General features: G+C 34.2%; 1 protein-coding gene across 2 annotated transcripts in view; it reads left to right on the forward strand.

Annotated features, from left to right (window-relative positions):
* Proc-R (Proctolin receptor) overlaps positions 1–11,813 on the forward strand; it is a 148,374-nt gene extending 136,561 nt beyond the window's left edge. For both annotated transcript variants that reach the window (XM_073979253.1, XM_073979252.1), the window contains 4 exons: positions 10,051–10,326; positions 10,732–10,850; positions 10,943–11,146; positions 11,215–11,813. In XM_073979253.1, coding sequence (XP_073835354.1) covers positions 10,051–10,326; positions 10,732–10,850; positions 10,943–11,146; positions 11,215–11,592 — 977 coding nt within the window. In that variant the 3' untranslated portion in view covers positions 11,593–11,813. The remainder of the gene's footprint in view (positions 1–10,050; positions 10,327–10,731; positions 10,851–10,942; positions 11,147–11,214) is intronic.
* Positions 11,814–19,146: the final 7,333 nt, after the last annotated feature.

Genomic DNA, 19,146 nt, shown 5'->3' on the forward strand with positions numbered 1-19,146 from the left:
GAAAGAAAATGCAATGTTTAGAATTTTGAAATAAGAACAATAATGGTTCTTCTTTATTGAATGTGTGAAACAGGAACGACCGTTTACCAAGGACAACAGTACTGGTTGATGCTTAGTTTACAAGTGTTTATTATGAAGAAAATTACAATGTAAGTTTAGTAAGGAAATTTAGAGAGAGAATGACAGCATACAAGGTACAATTAGGGATGCCGAATAGAAATATTTCGGAATGCTGAAAAATAGAAATAGGGTTGCCAGTTGGGAAAATCCGGCGTAAACATCCCGGTCCCCTTGCAGTACCACTGCAATAAAACATGCCTTGACTGTATCGTGTACTCTCTCATTACTTTTAATGTGTTGTAAAAAATTAAAGAATTATTAACTGAATAATGAATTATTAAAATTTTGAACTTAAAACTAAAGAATTTGAAGTTGGAATGGTCTGCCATGGTGCTTCCAAGTTGAGGAAATGAATTGCAGCAATGATTGGCAGCTCTCTTTCGGAATATTGCATATCGGCCTTTTTGTAGAAAATTTACTTCTGTTGAAACTGAGGTATGGGGTATTGTATCTCGCGAATTGTTGTAATATACCATAACTTTTGAGCGCATATAGGTAAAATAAACTGTTTTAGCACGATTCACCGATGGATTTCTTAAAATTATAATTTGAGCGGAAGCTGTGGTCATATCAATGTAAAAAAATAGAAAAAAATCGTTGAAGGAAACGAGTTTTTTTAAGTCAGTTTTCAATTAGTGGCTGTACAATACAATGTAGAGTATAATGTTCAAAGAAGAAGTTAAAGAATACACTTCAGAGATGAAGTTTCTAATGTATGATTTTTTAATATAACCACCGCATCAATCTCAAACGGATGCTGACATTTTGAAGACTGAAAAAATGGGTTTTTTGATTTTTTGCTCTAATCGGAACGCGCAACTGTACTCGTTTAAAAACTGATTATGAGATTGTAGTACTCGCGATTTCGCATTTTTTGATGTATAACTAGGGCGTGTAGCCTTCAAAGGTTCACAACAATCTCAGCTTAAAGTCGAAATTTTTGTGCGTATTTTTTTTTTTAAACCAGTTTTTTTGGATTCAAAACTTACAAATGCCTTTCGATTTCAGTGGAAACCCGCGTGAATTTAGTTTTTTTACGTTCTGAATCTAACAAGCCTTTGCGCGTCTAAATCCATCTACTAGATCGGCGGATATGATACCCCTCAAATTTCGAAAATATGCAAAAAATATTTTTTAAAATATCGCGTATTTAGACGCGTTTTAGATGTGTGATTCCTACTTAGATAAATAGAGCGAAACGCATATTTAAAATGTGCGAAAACAGATATTGAAAAACGTTCCCGAATCCGGAGATATAACAGATTTTTTCTAAAAACTGAGTGCGATGCTACATCCACGGTTCTTGATGGATCGCATTGAAATGACATAGGATGATGTATTTTTTAATGGTGATCATTGAAATCGGATGCGCATAAAATGTAAATGAACTTCGCGGAAATTATGACCATTTTACAGTATTTTGCACCCTAATATGCAGCAGATGCTACATCGTAGCCGCCAAATAAAATTTGACAAACTGTACATCAAAAAAGAGGGATTGATTCGCTGTGTTGGAAAATCGGATGCGCATCATGTCATTTTCATAATTACGCGGTTTATATGCGTCTAACATGTTGTAATATTCAATATAACATTATTTTAACGTTATGCCACAATTGGAATCCCTTGTGATTTAATATAAGGTTCTAAAAATATTCGCCAATATGAAAACTATAAGTGAAAAAGTTGTTGCAACGGAATATCTTCATTATTGCGTGAAATTTGGACGAAAATGACGAAGAACTCAATCATTTTTTCTTCAACATTTCCTATAAAACCATAAAAAAATAAAATTAGAATAACATAATTTTTATTTTTTTCGTCACATTTTCATTGTATTTTTGCAAATAACACGAATACTATAGCTCCAAACTTCACGACTTAGGTTTCATTTTATTCCTCACAATGTCTGGATGCTGCTATAATTTTTTTATATATATTTTTTGCAAGTATAAGCGCTATTGTTTCAAAAATATGTTTGTAAATACGTGAAATTATTTAATAAATTTAATTTTTCGCGAATCCATTGAAACTTTTTGAATTTTTTTTTGCATATTCTCAAAGGGTGCGAATTCAGTTAACGACAATTGGATATAACAGCTTACTATATTAAGCCGCGATTTTTTTAGAATTTTTTCTAATTAGCATAATTAAAACAGTCATATCTTTTGCGCGCAACAATCAAAGTTGGTAGCGAAAACAGATTTGGAATGACGATTTTTTTCTTAATCTATGTACCAAAAATCATAGATGTAGTATCAACATTTTTTTTTGATTTTTTTGAAATGGAAAATACGATTTTAGACATTTTTGCTGATATGTCGGAATCTGAAAAGGAAGTTTGTAGGGAGGAAAATACAGTAGTGCTTACGACGTATTGGATGAAGTGATATTAGTTTGGAATATAATTTCGAATTTTTACCTCGGAATGAGTATAAAAGTATAGAAGACGGTATTCGGAAACATTTCTTTGGAATGGAGTTTTTTAGTTGTATTTTGGAAGTAATACAACAAGTTGGAAGAATGAATTTTGCATTAGGATGGAGTTAATGCATGAATAAATTTTGGATAAGACAGTATTTCCACTGGAGCAACACTTACTTTGGAATAACCCTGGTGAGTGGCTACGGACGTACATAAAGCTATTCGCATATGAATGAACGAGGTTCTCACGCCTTGACGGAGGCCGTAGAACTGAACATCAGTGGATGGTGAATAACCACAGAAATAGTCAGGAAATTTGACCCAGTCTGGAGCTAAATGATATTCTCGCCAAGATGACGGTGATATGAGACTAGCATATACCCCAAGGAACATAAGAAGACATCTAGCTTTTTCTTTATTGATGCCCTTAATCAATTACGGTCTTGAAATTTATTCTGGGACTTGGTCCTATAACATAGACTTAGTTGAGAAAATAGTGCGTAAGATTGTCCGGTATGTTTTTCAACTGAGAGTACATGACCATGTTCGAGTAATTGAGCTAACTTCTGATTTACTTGGATTAAGTTGTCGTGATTACATAGATCTACGTACAGTCTTACATTTCTATAAAATTATGAAATCACAACAACCTGAAATTTTAGTGAGTTCGCTTTTATAAATTCTACTCGTAATGTGCAAATTGACGTTCACCTAGCTCGTACTTCTGTCCTTGATTATTCATTTCTAGTGCGTGTTTATCGAGTCTGGAATTATCTACCTCACTCGCTTAAAATGTTTTGCTACACTGACCATACTTTTAAAAGGAAATTAAATGCGTTTTTAAATGGTGGTTCTATTTAATTTGAATTTCTTGCTTCCAATTCAACTATTATATAATGGGTCTCATGCATAAAAACGAGTAAAAGCGATGAGTTCAGTCAAGTAAGCAATTGCTCGTAAGTTGAGTTAGATCGAACAGCAACAGCTTTTGCTCAATTTCGTATGCATAAAAATTAGTTCAAACCAATTGCAATTACTTGAGTAAATTGAGATCAAACCTCTAATTGTTATTGAAGTGCAAACATGTCGTCAAGTGGAAGTAGGTAGAAGTAGAAGCAAATAATAATAATAAAATATAAACTGACGATATATCTAAATTTTTAGTACAAAAAATGAAAGATCTGCATCTTTCGGGAATTTTATCCATTCGCTTGCTTTGGCAGATATAAGTTTTGCAACTTCCGCAATTCTTCGCGACACAGTTGATTGATTGACTCCAATATCTGTGGTTATACCATTTTGGAATCCAGGATCTGCACAGAATCTTAAATGGAGTCAAATTTTATCAATGTTGCTGAGGACACTACCATGTCTTTCTTCTGACTCCTCAAAAAAATAATTCGCTAACCAGCAAATGCTACTACCATTAAATCTATGTATTTATCATTTTATTATTAATTATATAAAAAATAATAATTAAGATTACAAACCGGTATAATTTTTTATCCCCACTTGCTAAATTTGTCTTACGCTGTTGATAACATTTTTTATTTATTTGTGGTACAAAATATTCAGCCATTATTCCTTTTTAGTGTACGCGAGTCAACTAAAAGGCATGCTCCACAAAATTTAAGCAAGAGCTCACAAAAGTAAGCAAAACCTTGTTTTTATGCATATGAAAATGAGAACAATCTCATCTAACTTCAACTTCTAAGTTCAAACTGAGCAAGAAGAGATCAAACGTGAGCAGTGAGTAAAAGCAAATACATGAAATTTTATTATGCATACGACAAGCACCTTTTACTCAGAAAATCGAGTCCGAGCTCAAGCTCACGTTTTATGCATGAGACCCATTGCCACTGCAGGACTCTTTATTACTTTTTTCTTATTTTTCCAATATTCATTTTGCCAGGGGCCGTATATCAACATTATTGAATTCATTTTTTAAATGGCCTTCTGCCATGGAATCTAAATTTTAATTGTAATCTCACAATACATGTATAATTGGCCTTGTAGGCTTTCTTTGTATTGATATCGAATAAATAAATAAAATAAAATAAAAATTAAATATTGTATGAATAGAATTTCAGCCTCATCCGAATGTGTACTACAAGGTACATCACACGGAGTTCTGCTTGCATAGGATATTATAAATTGAAAATTATCTGATAACTGGAAGAAAGTACGAATAGCTAAGTACGGGTTACGAACGACAAATAATGTGTCGGTTAGTAACCGAAATGCATGAATTGCGTCACCTGGGTGGTTGCTATAATGAATTATCTGGGATGGAGTATGATTGACGAACATTGGGTATGTGGATGAATAATTTGTCTCTGATGAACCTCAATTTTGCAGGATAGTTTGGAGAACTTGAATCACGCAAGAGACTCATTTTTGGAGTCTGATTGCCGGAATGGAACAAATACAACATGTAGATCAGTCGATGTGTATTTGACGGAATATTCGCATTAGTGGCGACTTTTCGTAGGAAGTAATTCTTTATGGCACAGATAGGCTTAGTTGGAAATGCATCTGTCAATCGAATACATTTTGGAATTAGTTTGTCATATTCCGTATAGTGGAGACTATGAACGTTATCTTCGAAATAGATAAGTATTGGGACTGATTTATAATACCCGTGGATTGAAGTTTCATATTGTTGACCAATGTATTTGGATATGGTTTTATCATACTTCATAAAGCCAGACAAATTCATGTTCTGGAACGGAAGAAACCTCTCGGAAGCGGAGGACTTCTCTGGATTGGAAGCATGGAATAAAGGAACTAGATGGATGCCACCGGAAGGAAACTCATCCTGGAATGAAAGAATTGACGTACCAGGATACCTCTCGAAAATGGAGGGCTGCTCTGGATTGGAACCATGAAGTGGAAGAACTGGATTGTTAACATGGCCAGGAAAATTATTCACCAAATCAGGACCTAACAGACCACATTTGGAATTTGGAGAACATATTTGAATGTCATCAGTGGAACAAGTGAACTGTATGGAAGAATTATAATTTGGACTGGATTCAACATTCAAACCAGGATTGGAACTGTCGCTAGGTGACAGATTTGATGAAAAGGTGCTATCATCGGAATCAAAATGGAGCATAGAATTGTGTCGTTTTTGACAATGGACACACGTATGTTTTGATGGACAATTTTTTCACTCGATGCGTTTTGGAGAAACAATTGCGGCAAAGACTGAATTGTTTGATCTTTGCTGAACGCTGCTGTGGATCCATAGAAATGAAGGAAGGACACTTTCGGATTGAATGCACAGATGATAAACATAGTCGGCATTTTTGAGTAGAAGTTGTGCTCTTAGTAGGAATTGAAACCTTTGAAGTGCAAGGAGTAGCTTCTTCTGGAATATATAAGGCAGATGATATGTCTGGATTCTCGAATTGGATCATTACTCGTGTCAATGTCGTCAAACATGTGGAGTAAATGATTGAGGCATTCCGGAATTTCTCTAGAAGTCTAGGCACATTCAGAGAAAAAAACGGAGTTCGTACTGGTATACTCTTCAATACAACGATTATAAGCGGATTTTACTTCAGACCATGTGATTTCTATCTCGCTTATATGAATTTTAACCAGCTGTATTGTATGGATTGGAATAGTGCCACTAGTCATGCCAGAACTGAATTGTTCAAGGCGACTAAGTGAACTCGCAAACGTTTATGCCATTTTGTGAATGTTAAGCAAACGTTCAACCGGAAGAAATAAACGAAACACGAACGCTTAGGATGGATTAGGAAATGTACTGAGAACACTTGAAATCGTATCGGAGGAAGGAAGTTCAGTGAGACGAAATCGTACTGAGAAAAAACAATGTTCTCGATACTAAATTAATATTTTCGATTGCTGAAAAGTAAAGTTTCTTTTCAGCAATCGAAAATATTAATTGCCTCTTCGAAATAGGAAAATTTATCGTTTGAGTATGGAAAAAAGGAACTTCGGGAAAGATTCGCACATAAATATTTATTTACGTTCCAGAAAATAGTTTTAAATCTGGAATAACTTAAAAGAATACTGAAGAAACGACGGCTTTATAAATATGTGTAGATATTTCAACGTCTTCTAGCGGTTACTGCATGCAATATACGTGTGGAAAAGTGCAGGAACCCAAAAATATTGGAAGGAAATTCAAAAAAACTCGAAGAAGAAGGAGAGATTCGTCAAATAGTGGAATAATTGAAGTTTTGAACTTTTCCTACTTATAAAGCGACCCCTAGCGGATGAAGGGCATACTATAAATCAAGGAAAAGCTAGAATATTTGAAAATGATGAAGACAGTGCCAATAAAATAACGAAAATCCGGAAAAGTTTGGAAAAAATAAGAATTTTTGACTATTTTAGTTATATGTGGAGCGGCACCTAGCAGCTGTGTACGACACTACATACTCGAAACGGTAAGCTTAGCAAACAATATTAAGGAATTTCCCGAAGAATTAGTAAATAACTCGAAATCGTGGAGAAAATAAAGCTTTTGAAGTATTTCCTATTTACAGGGCGACACCTAGCGGCAGAAAAATGCATTATAGGTGGCGGTAGGTTGTGGACTTGAATAATATATTCAAAGGATGCAGCAATAATTGCACACACACAGAATATTTGGAAGAAATAGTGAAAAATTAAGATTTTTCGGCAATTTTGGGTATATTAACAGCGCCCTCTAGCGGTAGTATGGTGCACTATAAATGGACAGGAATGAAATGCCTCGACCCCTTACTTGTTAATATATAACAATATGTATATGTCACAACAAGTTATAGTGCGACCATGTAAACGGGCTTGCTGTAGGCTGCACGCATAAATGAAGAGAATCGCAGTGAGAATCTATTGATCACTGTTGAGTGAAAACAAGGAATAGATCACTGCTTGGTGGCTGAACGAGGAAACGACTCAACAGAAACCAACAAGAAATAATGGAACGAATGTAAAAACAGCGCTGGTGGTAAAGAGACTGCAATGCTGGTTGGGTCTCTAACAACAACTTACTGTTGTAATGACTGGCCCATCCACAATCGATGGGTAGGAATAAACACAACAACAAACCAATAGAAATTAAATTGAAATGCTCTCGCGACAAAGTGGAAAGAAGAAATGTTATGCAGACAGCACACTGTCAAGAGTCAAAAAATTAATTGAATATTTAAGTTGTATTTGGATGCAAGGAAATATAAAAATGAAATGCAAGAAAATTATTATTTCAATGGGAAAAAATAATAATTTTCGAACCAATTAAAATGAACAATTTAATTGAAAACTGAATGAATATTTATAAACGTGGCTTTTTGAAAATATTATTTCAATAAATGTAAATTTTTAAAAAATATTATATCAATAAACGTGGATCTTTTCAAGTATCTGGGTTTTTTTAATTCTTTTTTCAAGTACGTGGATTTTTAAAAATATTTTTTCTAGTACGTGGATTTTTTAAACAATTTTTTAAATACGTGGATTTTTAAAAAAAAAAAATAAGTACGTGGATTTTTTTGAAAAAAAAAATTAAGAACGTGGATTTTTTTAAAAAAAATTTCAAGTACGTGGATTTGTTTAAAAAAATTTTTAAATAAGTGGATTTAAAAAAAAATCAAGTACGTGGATTTAAAAAAAAAAAATCAAGTACGTGGATTCAAAAAAAATTCAAGTACGTGGATTTAAAAAAAAATTCAAGTACGTGGATATTTTTAAAAAAATATTTGTTTTTTTTTTTTAAAATAATTCAAGTACGTGGATTTTTAAAAAAATATATATTTCAAGTACTTGCATTTTTTAAATTTTTAATTACGTGGATTTTTTAAAAATATTTTTTTCAAGTATTTTTCAATGACGTGATTTTTTTAAACATATTTTTTTCAAGCATTTTTCAACGACGTGATTTTTTTAAAAATGTTTTTTAAAATTTAAAAATATTTTAAATACGTGAATTTTTTATTTTATTTATTTATTCATTTTTCAAGATATCCAAGTATATCTTAAAAACTTTTTCTCAAGCACGTGCATTTTTTAAAAATATTTTTTTCAAGTACGTGCATTTTTTTAATATACTTGTTTCAAGTACGTGCATTTTTTAAATTTTTTTCACGTACATGGATTTCTTAAAAATATTTTTTTCAAGTACGTGCATTTGTTAAAAATATTTTTTCAAGTACGTGTATGTTTTAAATATATTTTTTCAAGTACGTGGATTTTTTAAAAATATTTTCAAATACCTGCATTGTTTAAAAATATATTTTTCAAGTACGTGCATATCTTTAAAATAATTTGTTCAAATACCTGGATTTTATTTAATTTTTTTCAAGTACGTGCATTTTTAAAAATATTTTTTTCTAGTACGTGGATTTTTTAAAAACATTTTTAAAAAGTACGTGGATTTTTTATTTTTTTATATACGTGGATTATTTAGAAATATTTTTCTCAAGTACATGGAATTTTTAATTTTTTTTCAAGTACATACTTCGATTTTTTAAAAATATTTTTTTCAAGTATTTTTCAAGGACGTGCATTTTTTTAAATGTTTTTAAAAACGTATTTTTTAACGTGGATTTTTTAACAAATTTAAAAATATTTTAAGTACGTGAATTTTTTAAAAATATTTTTTGAAGTACTTGGATTTCTTACAAATATTTCTTACGTGCATTTTTTAACGAGCGTACGTGCATTTTTTTAAAGTACCTGGATTTTTTAAATATATTTTTTTAAGTACGGGCATTTTTAAAAATATTTTTTTCAAGTACGTGGATTTTCCAAATTTTTTTTTCAAGTACGTGCATTTCTTAAAAATATTTTTTTCAAGTACGTCCTTCTTTTAATTTTTTTAAAGTACGTGCATTTGAAAAAAATATATATTTTTTTTTTTAATTTATACTGTTTTCATTGTTGTGGTTGCCCACCTCTGCCTTTGGCATGTCATGCCACTGATACAGTAATTATGTGGGCACTCCCTCATTGAACTAAAATACGTGGTATGCCAACAAACCAGCCAACCGACCGATCAACCAGTCAACCAACCAACAAATGTTTGAGTGAATGACTTGGGTAACTGAGTAGTGAATGGCTGTCAGAAAAGTCAACGATTGAAAATGGTAATCGCAGATAACTGCTCGTACAAATGGCAGCGGCGGCTTTTCAGTACTTTCAGTTATCTGACGTTTGATCGAATAGGAGTAGAGGGGAGGACTAGTGACACATACGAAATAATGGGCGTGTTATTTGGCAAGGTTTAAAGGAAATTCCGTTTAAGAAAATGATGAAATAAGATCATAAACTGAATGGAAGGAATGGAGAATATGGGGGGAGGTTATGGTATGGGAACGAGGTGGAGCAATACCATATCTATAAGGGTACCCAAACTTATTAGCTTGTTATTTGTGGTGCACATTTTTAGGCTGACTCTAATAATACCCTAAAAGTAGGCATTATTTTCAATGTTTTTTTAAATGTATTTTCCTATTTTGTTTATCTGTTTCTGTTTCTCTTTTATATAAGGTGTAACAATATTTTGTGTACTATCCACAATGAGTACCTTTTTTGAACACGAAGCCAGTGTTGAATATCAACTTTTGGATTCTGAGGGCAAGCCGTGCACTTTGAATGATACATCACCAACACACATATCATTGGCAATGGAAAATGGAGTGAGTTTTCTGAACTCCATTGAAGGCAGTGGTGGTAATAGTGATGCAGATGTCATAATGGCAACAACATCCGAGGATGTAATGGTAAATCATTTAAAACGCAGCCTGCCACAACAAGAAAATGAAGGTGAGTAAGATGAAAAATGATTTATAGAACATTTTCTAGAGGACTATCAAACCAAAAAAAAACATTGATTATCGGGAATATTTTCGAGAGGACTGTCCCTTCAATAAACGTGAATTTTTAAAGAATATTTTTTGGAGTTCCGTTTTGGAGGAACTTGTGACCAAAAAACGTGCACATTTAAGGAGTACCTAAAGGACTTTCCAGTTATGAACGAGGATTTTTAAAGAATATTTTTTGGACTTCCTTCCAAACAATAAACGTGGACTTTTAAAGAATATTTTTTTTTTTTGGAATTCCTTCCAAACAATAAACGTGGATTTTTAAAGAACATTTTTTTTTTTGGAATTCCTTCCAAACAATAAACGTGGATTTTTAAAGAATATATTTTTATTTTTATTCTTTCAGCTTTTCCCTCCATTGTGAACATTCCTTCCCCCGAGGCAGTATTGTCCAGTTCATCCATGGCCTCTAGTCAGAATCAGAGTGAAATCCTGCCAATTGATGTGTTACAAAGCTGTAAAAATGTGAGTAGTAAAGGTGGGCCCTTTATTTAGCGAAGTTCTAATAAAGAGCTACAATTTAATTGGAAAATATTTTCTGCCTACCTTTCTTTCAGGTTACCTATTACGTGGATGGTCCGGGTATATTGGGCCAGAACGATGAATATGATAAAATTTGGTCATATGTATCGTTGATTGTATACGTCCTATTGCCGTTGGGCGTGTTGGCCACATTTAATTGTTTTTTGGTGGTAATGGTCAAGAGATCGAATACCTTGAGGCGCAAAATGACAAATGCCAGTAGTATGAGGAAGCCAAAGGTGAGACGAGGAGGGAATAAAGGAATTACAGAAGATTTAAATTGAATATTTTTTACTTTGTCCCCCAGGATCGACCCTCCACAACCTCCGTGTCACAAGAAAATCGCGTCACCATTACCCTAATAGCGGTGGTGGTATGCTTTATAATATGCCAGCTACCCTGGGCCGCCTATCTCATTGTGCGTTTGCAAAACCCTGGTTTGGATTTTAATTTACAAAGGGTATTGGGTAATGTTTTCAATTTCCTCTCGGCCCTAAATGCAGCAGCCAATTTCTTTTTGTATTGTGTACTGTCCGATAAGTATCGTAAAACTGTAAGAGAACTAATAACAGGACGCAGCGGTCGTCATGAACGTGGTACCCTGACATCGACAAGTTTAATGTTCCACAACACCAGTCGCTGCAGTTATAGACCAGCACCCTCTGGACACCCCGGTATCAAGTGAGGCAGTGATTGAAATATTTGGAAACCAGCAGAAAAGAGTTCGCAGGTTGGCCGGTCAGCCTGGCTGGATGTACAATAAGTTCCTTAAGGAAGAAATTTTTCTGTTACTTTTTGTTGTTTGTTTTATTTTTGAATTTGCTATGAAATTGGTTTCAAAAGTCCTTTGTGCCACCTAAGTGATCCAGCCCTGGGCTAAAAATGGCTAAATAAAAAAATAATAAATGTTGTATATTATTTTTCTAATTTATATAAATAGTTTTTAAGTAAAAGAAAAAAACATAAATATATAATAATTATGTATAAATGTAAATAAATTATAAATAATATATAACAAAAATTTTAGTTATTTTTTTTCAAGAATACTCTGCAAAGACCACAAGAACATGGATTTTTTCAAGAATATTTTTCAAACACCACAAGAACGTGGATTTTTTAAAGAATATTTTTCAAACACCACAAGATCGTGGATTTTTTAAAGAATATTTTTCAAACACAACATTAACGTGGATTTCTTAGAGAATATTTTTCAAACACCACAATAACGTGGATTTTTTAAAGAATAGTTTTCAAACACCACAATAACGTGGATTTTTTAAAGAATATTTTTCAAACACCACAAGGGCGTGGATTTTTTAAAGAATATTTTTCAAACACCACAAGGGCGTGGATTTTTAAAGAATATTTTTCAAACACCACAAGGGCGTGGATTTTTTAAAGAATATTTTTCAAACACCACAAGGGCGTGGATTTTTTGAAGAATATTTTTTCATGGACCCCAATATCGTGGATTTTGTAAAGATTATTTTTTCATGGACCCCAATATCGTGGATTTTTTAAAGAATATTTTTTCATGGACCCCAATATCGTGGATTTTTTAAAGAATATTTTTTCATGGACATCAATATCGTGGATTTTTTAAAGAATATTTTTTCATGGACCCCAATATCGTGGATTTTTTAAAGAATATTTTTTCATGGACCACAAGAACGTGGATTTTTAAGGAATATTTTTTCATGGACCACAAGATCGTTAATTTTTTAAAGAATATTTTTCAAAGACCACAAGTGCGTGAATTTTTTAAAGAATATTTTTTCATGGACCACAATACCGTGGATTTTTTAAAGAATTTTTTTTCATGGACCACACAGTCGTGGATTTTTTAAAAAATATTTTTTCATGGACCACACAGTCGTGGATTTTTTAAAAAATATTTTTTCATGGACCACAAGGTCGTGGATTATTTAAAGAATATTTTTTCATGGACCACATGGTCGTGGATTTTTTTAAAGAATAATTTTTCTGGACCACAAGATGTTTTCTTATTTTTAATAATATTTTTTTTATGGACCACATATTTTTTTTTATTTTTAAGAATATTTTTTCATGGACCACAAGGTCGTGGATTTTTTAAAGAATATTTTTTATGGACCACAAGGTCCTGGATTTTTTAAGAATATTTTTTCATGGACCACAAGGCCGTGGATTTTTTAAAGAATATTTTTGCATGGACCACAAGGCCGTGGATTTTTAAAGAATATTTTTTCATGGACCACATATTTTTTAAAGAATATTTTTTTTTAAAGAATATTTTTTCAAGGACCACAAGATGTTTTTTTTTATTTTTAAGAATATTTTTTCGTGGACCACAAGATCGGAGATTCTTTAAAGAATATTTTTTCATGGACCACAAGGTCGTGGATTTTTTAAAGAATATTTTTTCATGGACCACAAGATCGGGGGTGACGTATGTGTTGGAAGATACCAAGCAACGGTCCTGACCGGTTTTAACATAGCAAAGCCCAGGATTTATCTTGGTCCCTCTTTCATCTCAAGTGGACACTGACCTCCACCTGGGGAACTGCCTTTAACACCCGTTAAAGGTAGTGAGCTAACATGTGCCGTGCGTTCACCCATAAGAACGTTAAAAACTTGGGTTTGGGCGTCGGGTTAGTAACCCTCCCTTAGAAAAGACAGCCTACTATGAAAAAACGAAAGAAAAGAAAAACGAACCCCTCTAAAGTTGACGAACCACGCAAACGTTTTAAGGACCATGATCTGCGAATTTGCACTTGGAATGTTCGCACTCTTTATAGAGAAGGTGCTGTATTCGCATTGGCAGACGTACTTGAAAAGTACAAGGCCGATATTACTGCCATACAGGAAATACGATGGATTGGGAAAGGCGTCACAACAACACCTAAAGGTGACGCACTGTATAATAGCTGCCTTGGCACAAAGCATGAGTTTGGTTGCGGATTTGTAGTTAGTCGGAGACTAAAACATCTAGTATCTAGCTTCACCCCAGTGAATGAAAGATTTGCTGCAATTCGAATAAAAGCTAAATTCTTCAACATCAGCTTTATTTGCGCTCATGCTCCCACTGAAGAAAAGGAGCGCTTAGAAGAAACATATGACCGTTGCCCTGCCCATGACATTAAAATTATTCTAGGCGATTTTAATGCCAAAATTGGAAAGGAGAATATCTTTGGCCCAATAGTCGAGAATTTCAGTCTCCACAGTGAAACATCTGACAATGGTATGAGGCTTATAGACTTTGCAGCTGCAAAAAACATGGTAGCTAGCAGTACCAGATTTAATCATCTCGATATTCATAAGGGCACCTGTCTGTCTCCTGATCAAAGAACAAGTAATCAAATTGATCATGTTATGATAGATGGAAGAGATTCATCGAGCGTGTTGGATTTACGATCGATCCGAGGCGCAAACATTGATTCGGACCACTACCTTGTTGGAGCAAAGGTACGTACCCGTCTAAACGTTGCAAATAAAGCACGAACAGACACAACGCGAAATTTGGACAACGATAGGCTGCAAACACAACAGATAGCCACAGCATATTCCACTCAACTAGCCCAATTGCTTAATGAGACCACTCCTTGTCCCGATAACATAACAACACAATGGCAAACTATTGCCCACTCCATGCAAACAGCCGCAAAATCCATACTTGGATACCAGAGACCTCCACAAAGGAATTCATGGTATGACCAGAAGTGTCGTGCTGCTACCGAAGAGAAAAATGCGGCACATAGAGCAACTTTACAATCAGTAGCAACGCGTAGCGCACGAGAGAGATATCGGGAGAAAAGGAGAGAAGAGAAATGTATTTTCCGCAAGAAAAAGAGAGAAATGGAAAAGCGGGAGTGTGAAAAAATCGAGATGTACAGGAGCCAGAATGAAGTCCGAAAATTCTACCAAAGAGCAAAACATCAAACTTATGGCTATGGTACAGGCACATCCTCCTGTAGAGACCAGCAAGGTAATCTGGTAACAGATACAGATAGCGTGCATAGGATGTGGAAGGAACATTTCTCCAATCTGCTGGTATCCAATAGTAGCGAGGACGATGATACCACAGATCCAATCCCAGAAGATGGTATAGAATGTATACCGTCCGGCCAAGATGAGGTAAAAACAGCAATCAACCGGCTGAAGAATAATAAAGCAGCAGAAGCCTATGGCTTACCAGCCGAGCTGTTCAAAACCGGAGGCGACGCACTGATAAGGTGTATGCATCAGCTAGTTAGCTCCATCTGGCAGGAAGAACGCGTACCCGACGATTGGAACCTGAGCATCCTGTGTCCCGTCCAAAAGAAAGGAGATAAGACTTTATGCTCCAACTATAGGGGCATAAGTCTTCTCCCTATTGCATATAAGATAGTGTCAGGGATATTGTGCGAACGACTAAAGTCAATGGTCAACGAAATAATTGGACCATACCAATGTGGCTTTAGACCTGGCAAGTCCATCATTGACCAAATATTTACCCTGCGGGAAATCGTGGAGAACACCCGTGCTAATGTATGGCTCCGAAGCATGGGTACTTGCGCAAGCAGATAATGCAGTGCTTGGTGTGTTTGAGAGAAAAATTCTTCGATAGACCTACGGACCAACCTGCGTTGAAGGTGAATATCGACGTCGCATGAACCACGAGCTATATCTGCTATACAAAGACATGAACATAGTTAAACGTATCGAGATGCAACGATTGCGTTGGCTAGGCCATAACATAAGAATGAGCGATGATAAACCCGCTAAAAAGGCGTATGAATACATGCCACATGGCGGTGCACGCAGAATTGGCAGGCCAAAGAATAGATGGCGCAAACAAGTGGATAAAGAGATGACAAGGCGCGGTATTCCTGAAAGCGAAGCGAAAAACAGAGAGAATTGGAGATCTTTTCTTAGTTCGGTCTATGGAACAAATGTTCTGTAATGGACCAGCTAAGTAAGTAAGTAAGGACCATAAGGTCGTGGATTTTTTAAAGAATATTTTTTCATGGACGTGGATTTTTTAAAAAATGGCTTTTAAGAACCACAGGAACGTGGACTTTTTTAAAGAATATTTTTTTTAAGAACCACAGGAACGTGGACTTTTTTAAAGAATATTTTTTCAAGGACCACAGGAACGTGGACTTTTTTAAAGAATATTTTTTCAAGGACCACAAAAACGAAACAAAATTTTTTAAAAAATATTTTTTCAAGGACCACAGGAACGTGGACTTTTTAAAGAATATTTTTTCAAGGACCACAAGAACGTGGATTTTAGTTTATTAGACATTGGGTCAGCTTTGCAGAACTGGTTTGATATCAAAAATCGACGCCATAATGTGGGATTTATGATGAATTTAAGGTTGGTTCGATAGTGCGTATGATTGTTATTAATTATTGGGTTGTGTTACAAAAACCTTTATAACTCCTGTACCATGAAACCGATTTTCAAAATACAAACGATTTCAGAAAGCTTAGAAACTATGCTATCTTTTCGATCTACGCTATGTACAATTAACGATTTTTTACAGTGTTTTTCAAATATTTAACAACAATCAGTTTAATTTTTTATTCCATTCGTTTCTACCAAAATTTGACTTATTGGTGTGGTTATGCCGCCTTTAAGGCTTCTTTAATTTATTACAAAACACCACCTACCTTAAAGCTAACCACTTATTTTCGTTTGATTTGTTTTCATTTCAAATTCTCTACACTGTTATCACATTCGCATAGAAAAGAAATAATCTTAACCTTATAACAACCTCGTTATTAATTCATGTTGGCACTCAGCCTTATCCAAGTTTAAAGAATGATTTTATACGATTTTCATTGACTTAATTTCAATCTTCATTTGTAACATTTACAATGCTATTGCGCTTCAATGATGGAAAAAACGAAAAAGAAAAAGGAGTTTCTTCTAAACCGCTTATTTATGGAAATTTTATGCTCTACCCTACCCTACATTCCCTTTCTTTCCCTTTTCTCTACCAACAGGTAACAAAATGATGCTACATTCCTTAATGGTATAAAATCATTCTCTTAGCTTCTACATTCTCTAGCATATAAAGATATCATTGCCTTAAAACGCAACAATCAGCCACAACCAAAACCACCATGGAGGAGGGAGAGAAATGTACGGCATGTCACCAGTAACCATGGGTAATAAATTCTAGCAGTAAAACGAAAAAATCCTGATATGTCTTTACATGGCTCAACATGGATTTCAATCGATACAAAAAAAAATCTTCAAATACTTGGTGTGAAAACACCTACTTAATAAACGATAGCATGGCAATATTGAGAGTGATTGGAAAAGGAGAAGGAAGAAAACAAAAACAACAACACGTATTAAAGCTAAGAAGTGAATGAGCCATTGATAAATTTAGAGGAAGAAATTTATCTTATACTATAAAAGGACATAATAATATACTTAAATTTTTCGATTATCGGGCCTTAGCTCAGCTTTCAGAAAATGATTTGATGTTAAAAATCGAAGTCATAATGTGGGAGTTATAGAGAATTTAAAGTTGGTGCGATAGTGCGTATGATTGTTATTATATATTGGGTTGTTTTAGAAAAATCCTTATAACTTGTGAACCATGATTCCGATTTTCAGAAAACAAACAGTTTCAGAAAGCTAAGAAATCACATGATCTACTGCAAATAAGCATGGTAACCATAAGGGACAAAGTATTCTACTATTAAGTAGGGGATCACAAGGTCATTTAGTAGAAATTTAGGTATTCTAAGCTTCTCTACCACAAGGAGCAGATTACAAGCATCCTTACTAACTATAAATGGGCCCTTTACTATAAAATAGAATACCTTAGATATTATTTACTACAAAGTTGGGAACTTTAAGGGTCCTGTATTACGGTCTTCTACCATAAAATATTGAATCTTGTGGGTTGCCTTCTAAAAATTGTGGACCCTAAGGCCAGTGCTGATTTCAAATGACCAAGTTACGTGTTCTGTCAATTTTTTCTTTACTGTTTTTTAGGTTTGCCAAATCAAATGGGAACGTAAGGACTCTATACTACAAACCATGGTACTCCAAGGATGTTCTAAAAACTAGGTACCCAAAGTAGGAAACCCAAATGCAACTATTCGATAAAGTAAAAGACTCTGAAATCCTTTTCAAAAACAAGGGAAGCTCAAGTGTCCTTTATACAAAAGTTGGGAGACCCAACGTGTGGTATTCTGCAAAGGTAAGGACTCTACGGCTGTCCTATATACTTGGTGTGAAAACACCTACTTAATAAACGCTAGCATGGCAATATTGAGAGTGATTGGAAAAGGAGAAGGAAGAAAACAAAAACAACAACACGTATTAAAGCTAAGAAGTGAATGAGCCATTGATCAATTTACAGGAGGAAAATAATCTTATACTATAAAGGACATAATAATATACTTTAAGTTTTCGATTATCAGGCCTTAGCTCAGCTTTCAGAAAATGATTTGATGTTGAAAATCGAAGTCATAATGTGGGAGTTATAGAGAATTTAAAGTTGGTGCGATAGTGCGTATGATTGTTATTATATATTGGGTTGTTTTAGAAAAATCCTTATAACTTGTGAACCATGATTCCGATTTTCAGAAAACAAACAGTTTCAGAAAGCTAAGAAATCACATGATCAAATGCAAATAAGCAAGATAGGGGATCATAAGGTAATTTAGTAGAGATTTAGGTTTTCTAAGCTTCTCTAGCACAAGGAGCAAATTATAAGCATCCTGTACTATAAAAGGGTCCCATACTATAAACTAGAATACCTTAGATATTGTTTTCTACAATGTAGGGGACCTTAAGGGTCCTGTTTACGATATTCTATCATAAAATATTGAATCCTGTGGTTTGCTCTCTACAAAGTTGTGGACCCTATGGCCAGTGCTGATTTCAAAAAGTTCCGTGTTCTGTTAATATTTTCTTTACTGTTTTGTAGGTTACCTTAATCTATTCAGAACGTAAGGACTCTCTACTACAAATCAGGGTACCGCAAAGATATTCTAAAAACAGGGTACACAAAATTCCCCAAATACGACTATTCGATAAAGTAAAACATTCTGAAATCCTTTTTAAAAAACGAGGGAATCTCAAGGGTCCTCTATACAAAAGTAGGGGATCCAACGGGTGCTATTCTGCTAAGTTAAGGACTCTACAGCAGTCCTATATAGTAGGGGTTCTTTCATGAGCTTATAAGCCAAAAAACTAGAGGATAATAAAGGTCTTCTGTTGGAAGTTTATGTCCTCCTCTAATTCAAGTAG

The sequence above is a fragment of the Musca autumnalis genome, unplaced genomic scaffold, assembly GCF_047663935.1.
Source record: "Musca autumnalis isolate F117 unplaced genomic scaffold, ASM4766393v1 scaffold_3, whole genome shotgun sequence".
Classification (NCBI taxonomy): Eukaryota; Metazoa; Arthropoda; class Insecta; order Diptera; family Muscidae; genus Musca; species Musca autumnalis.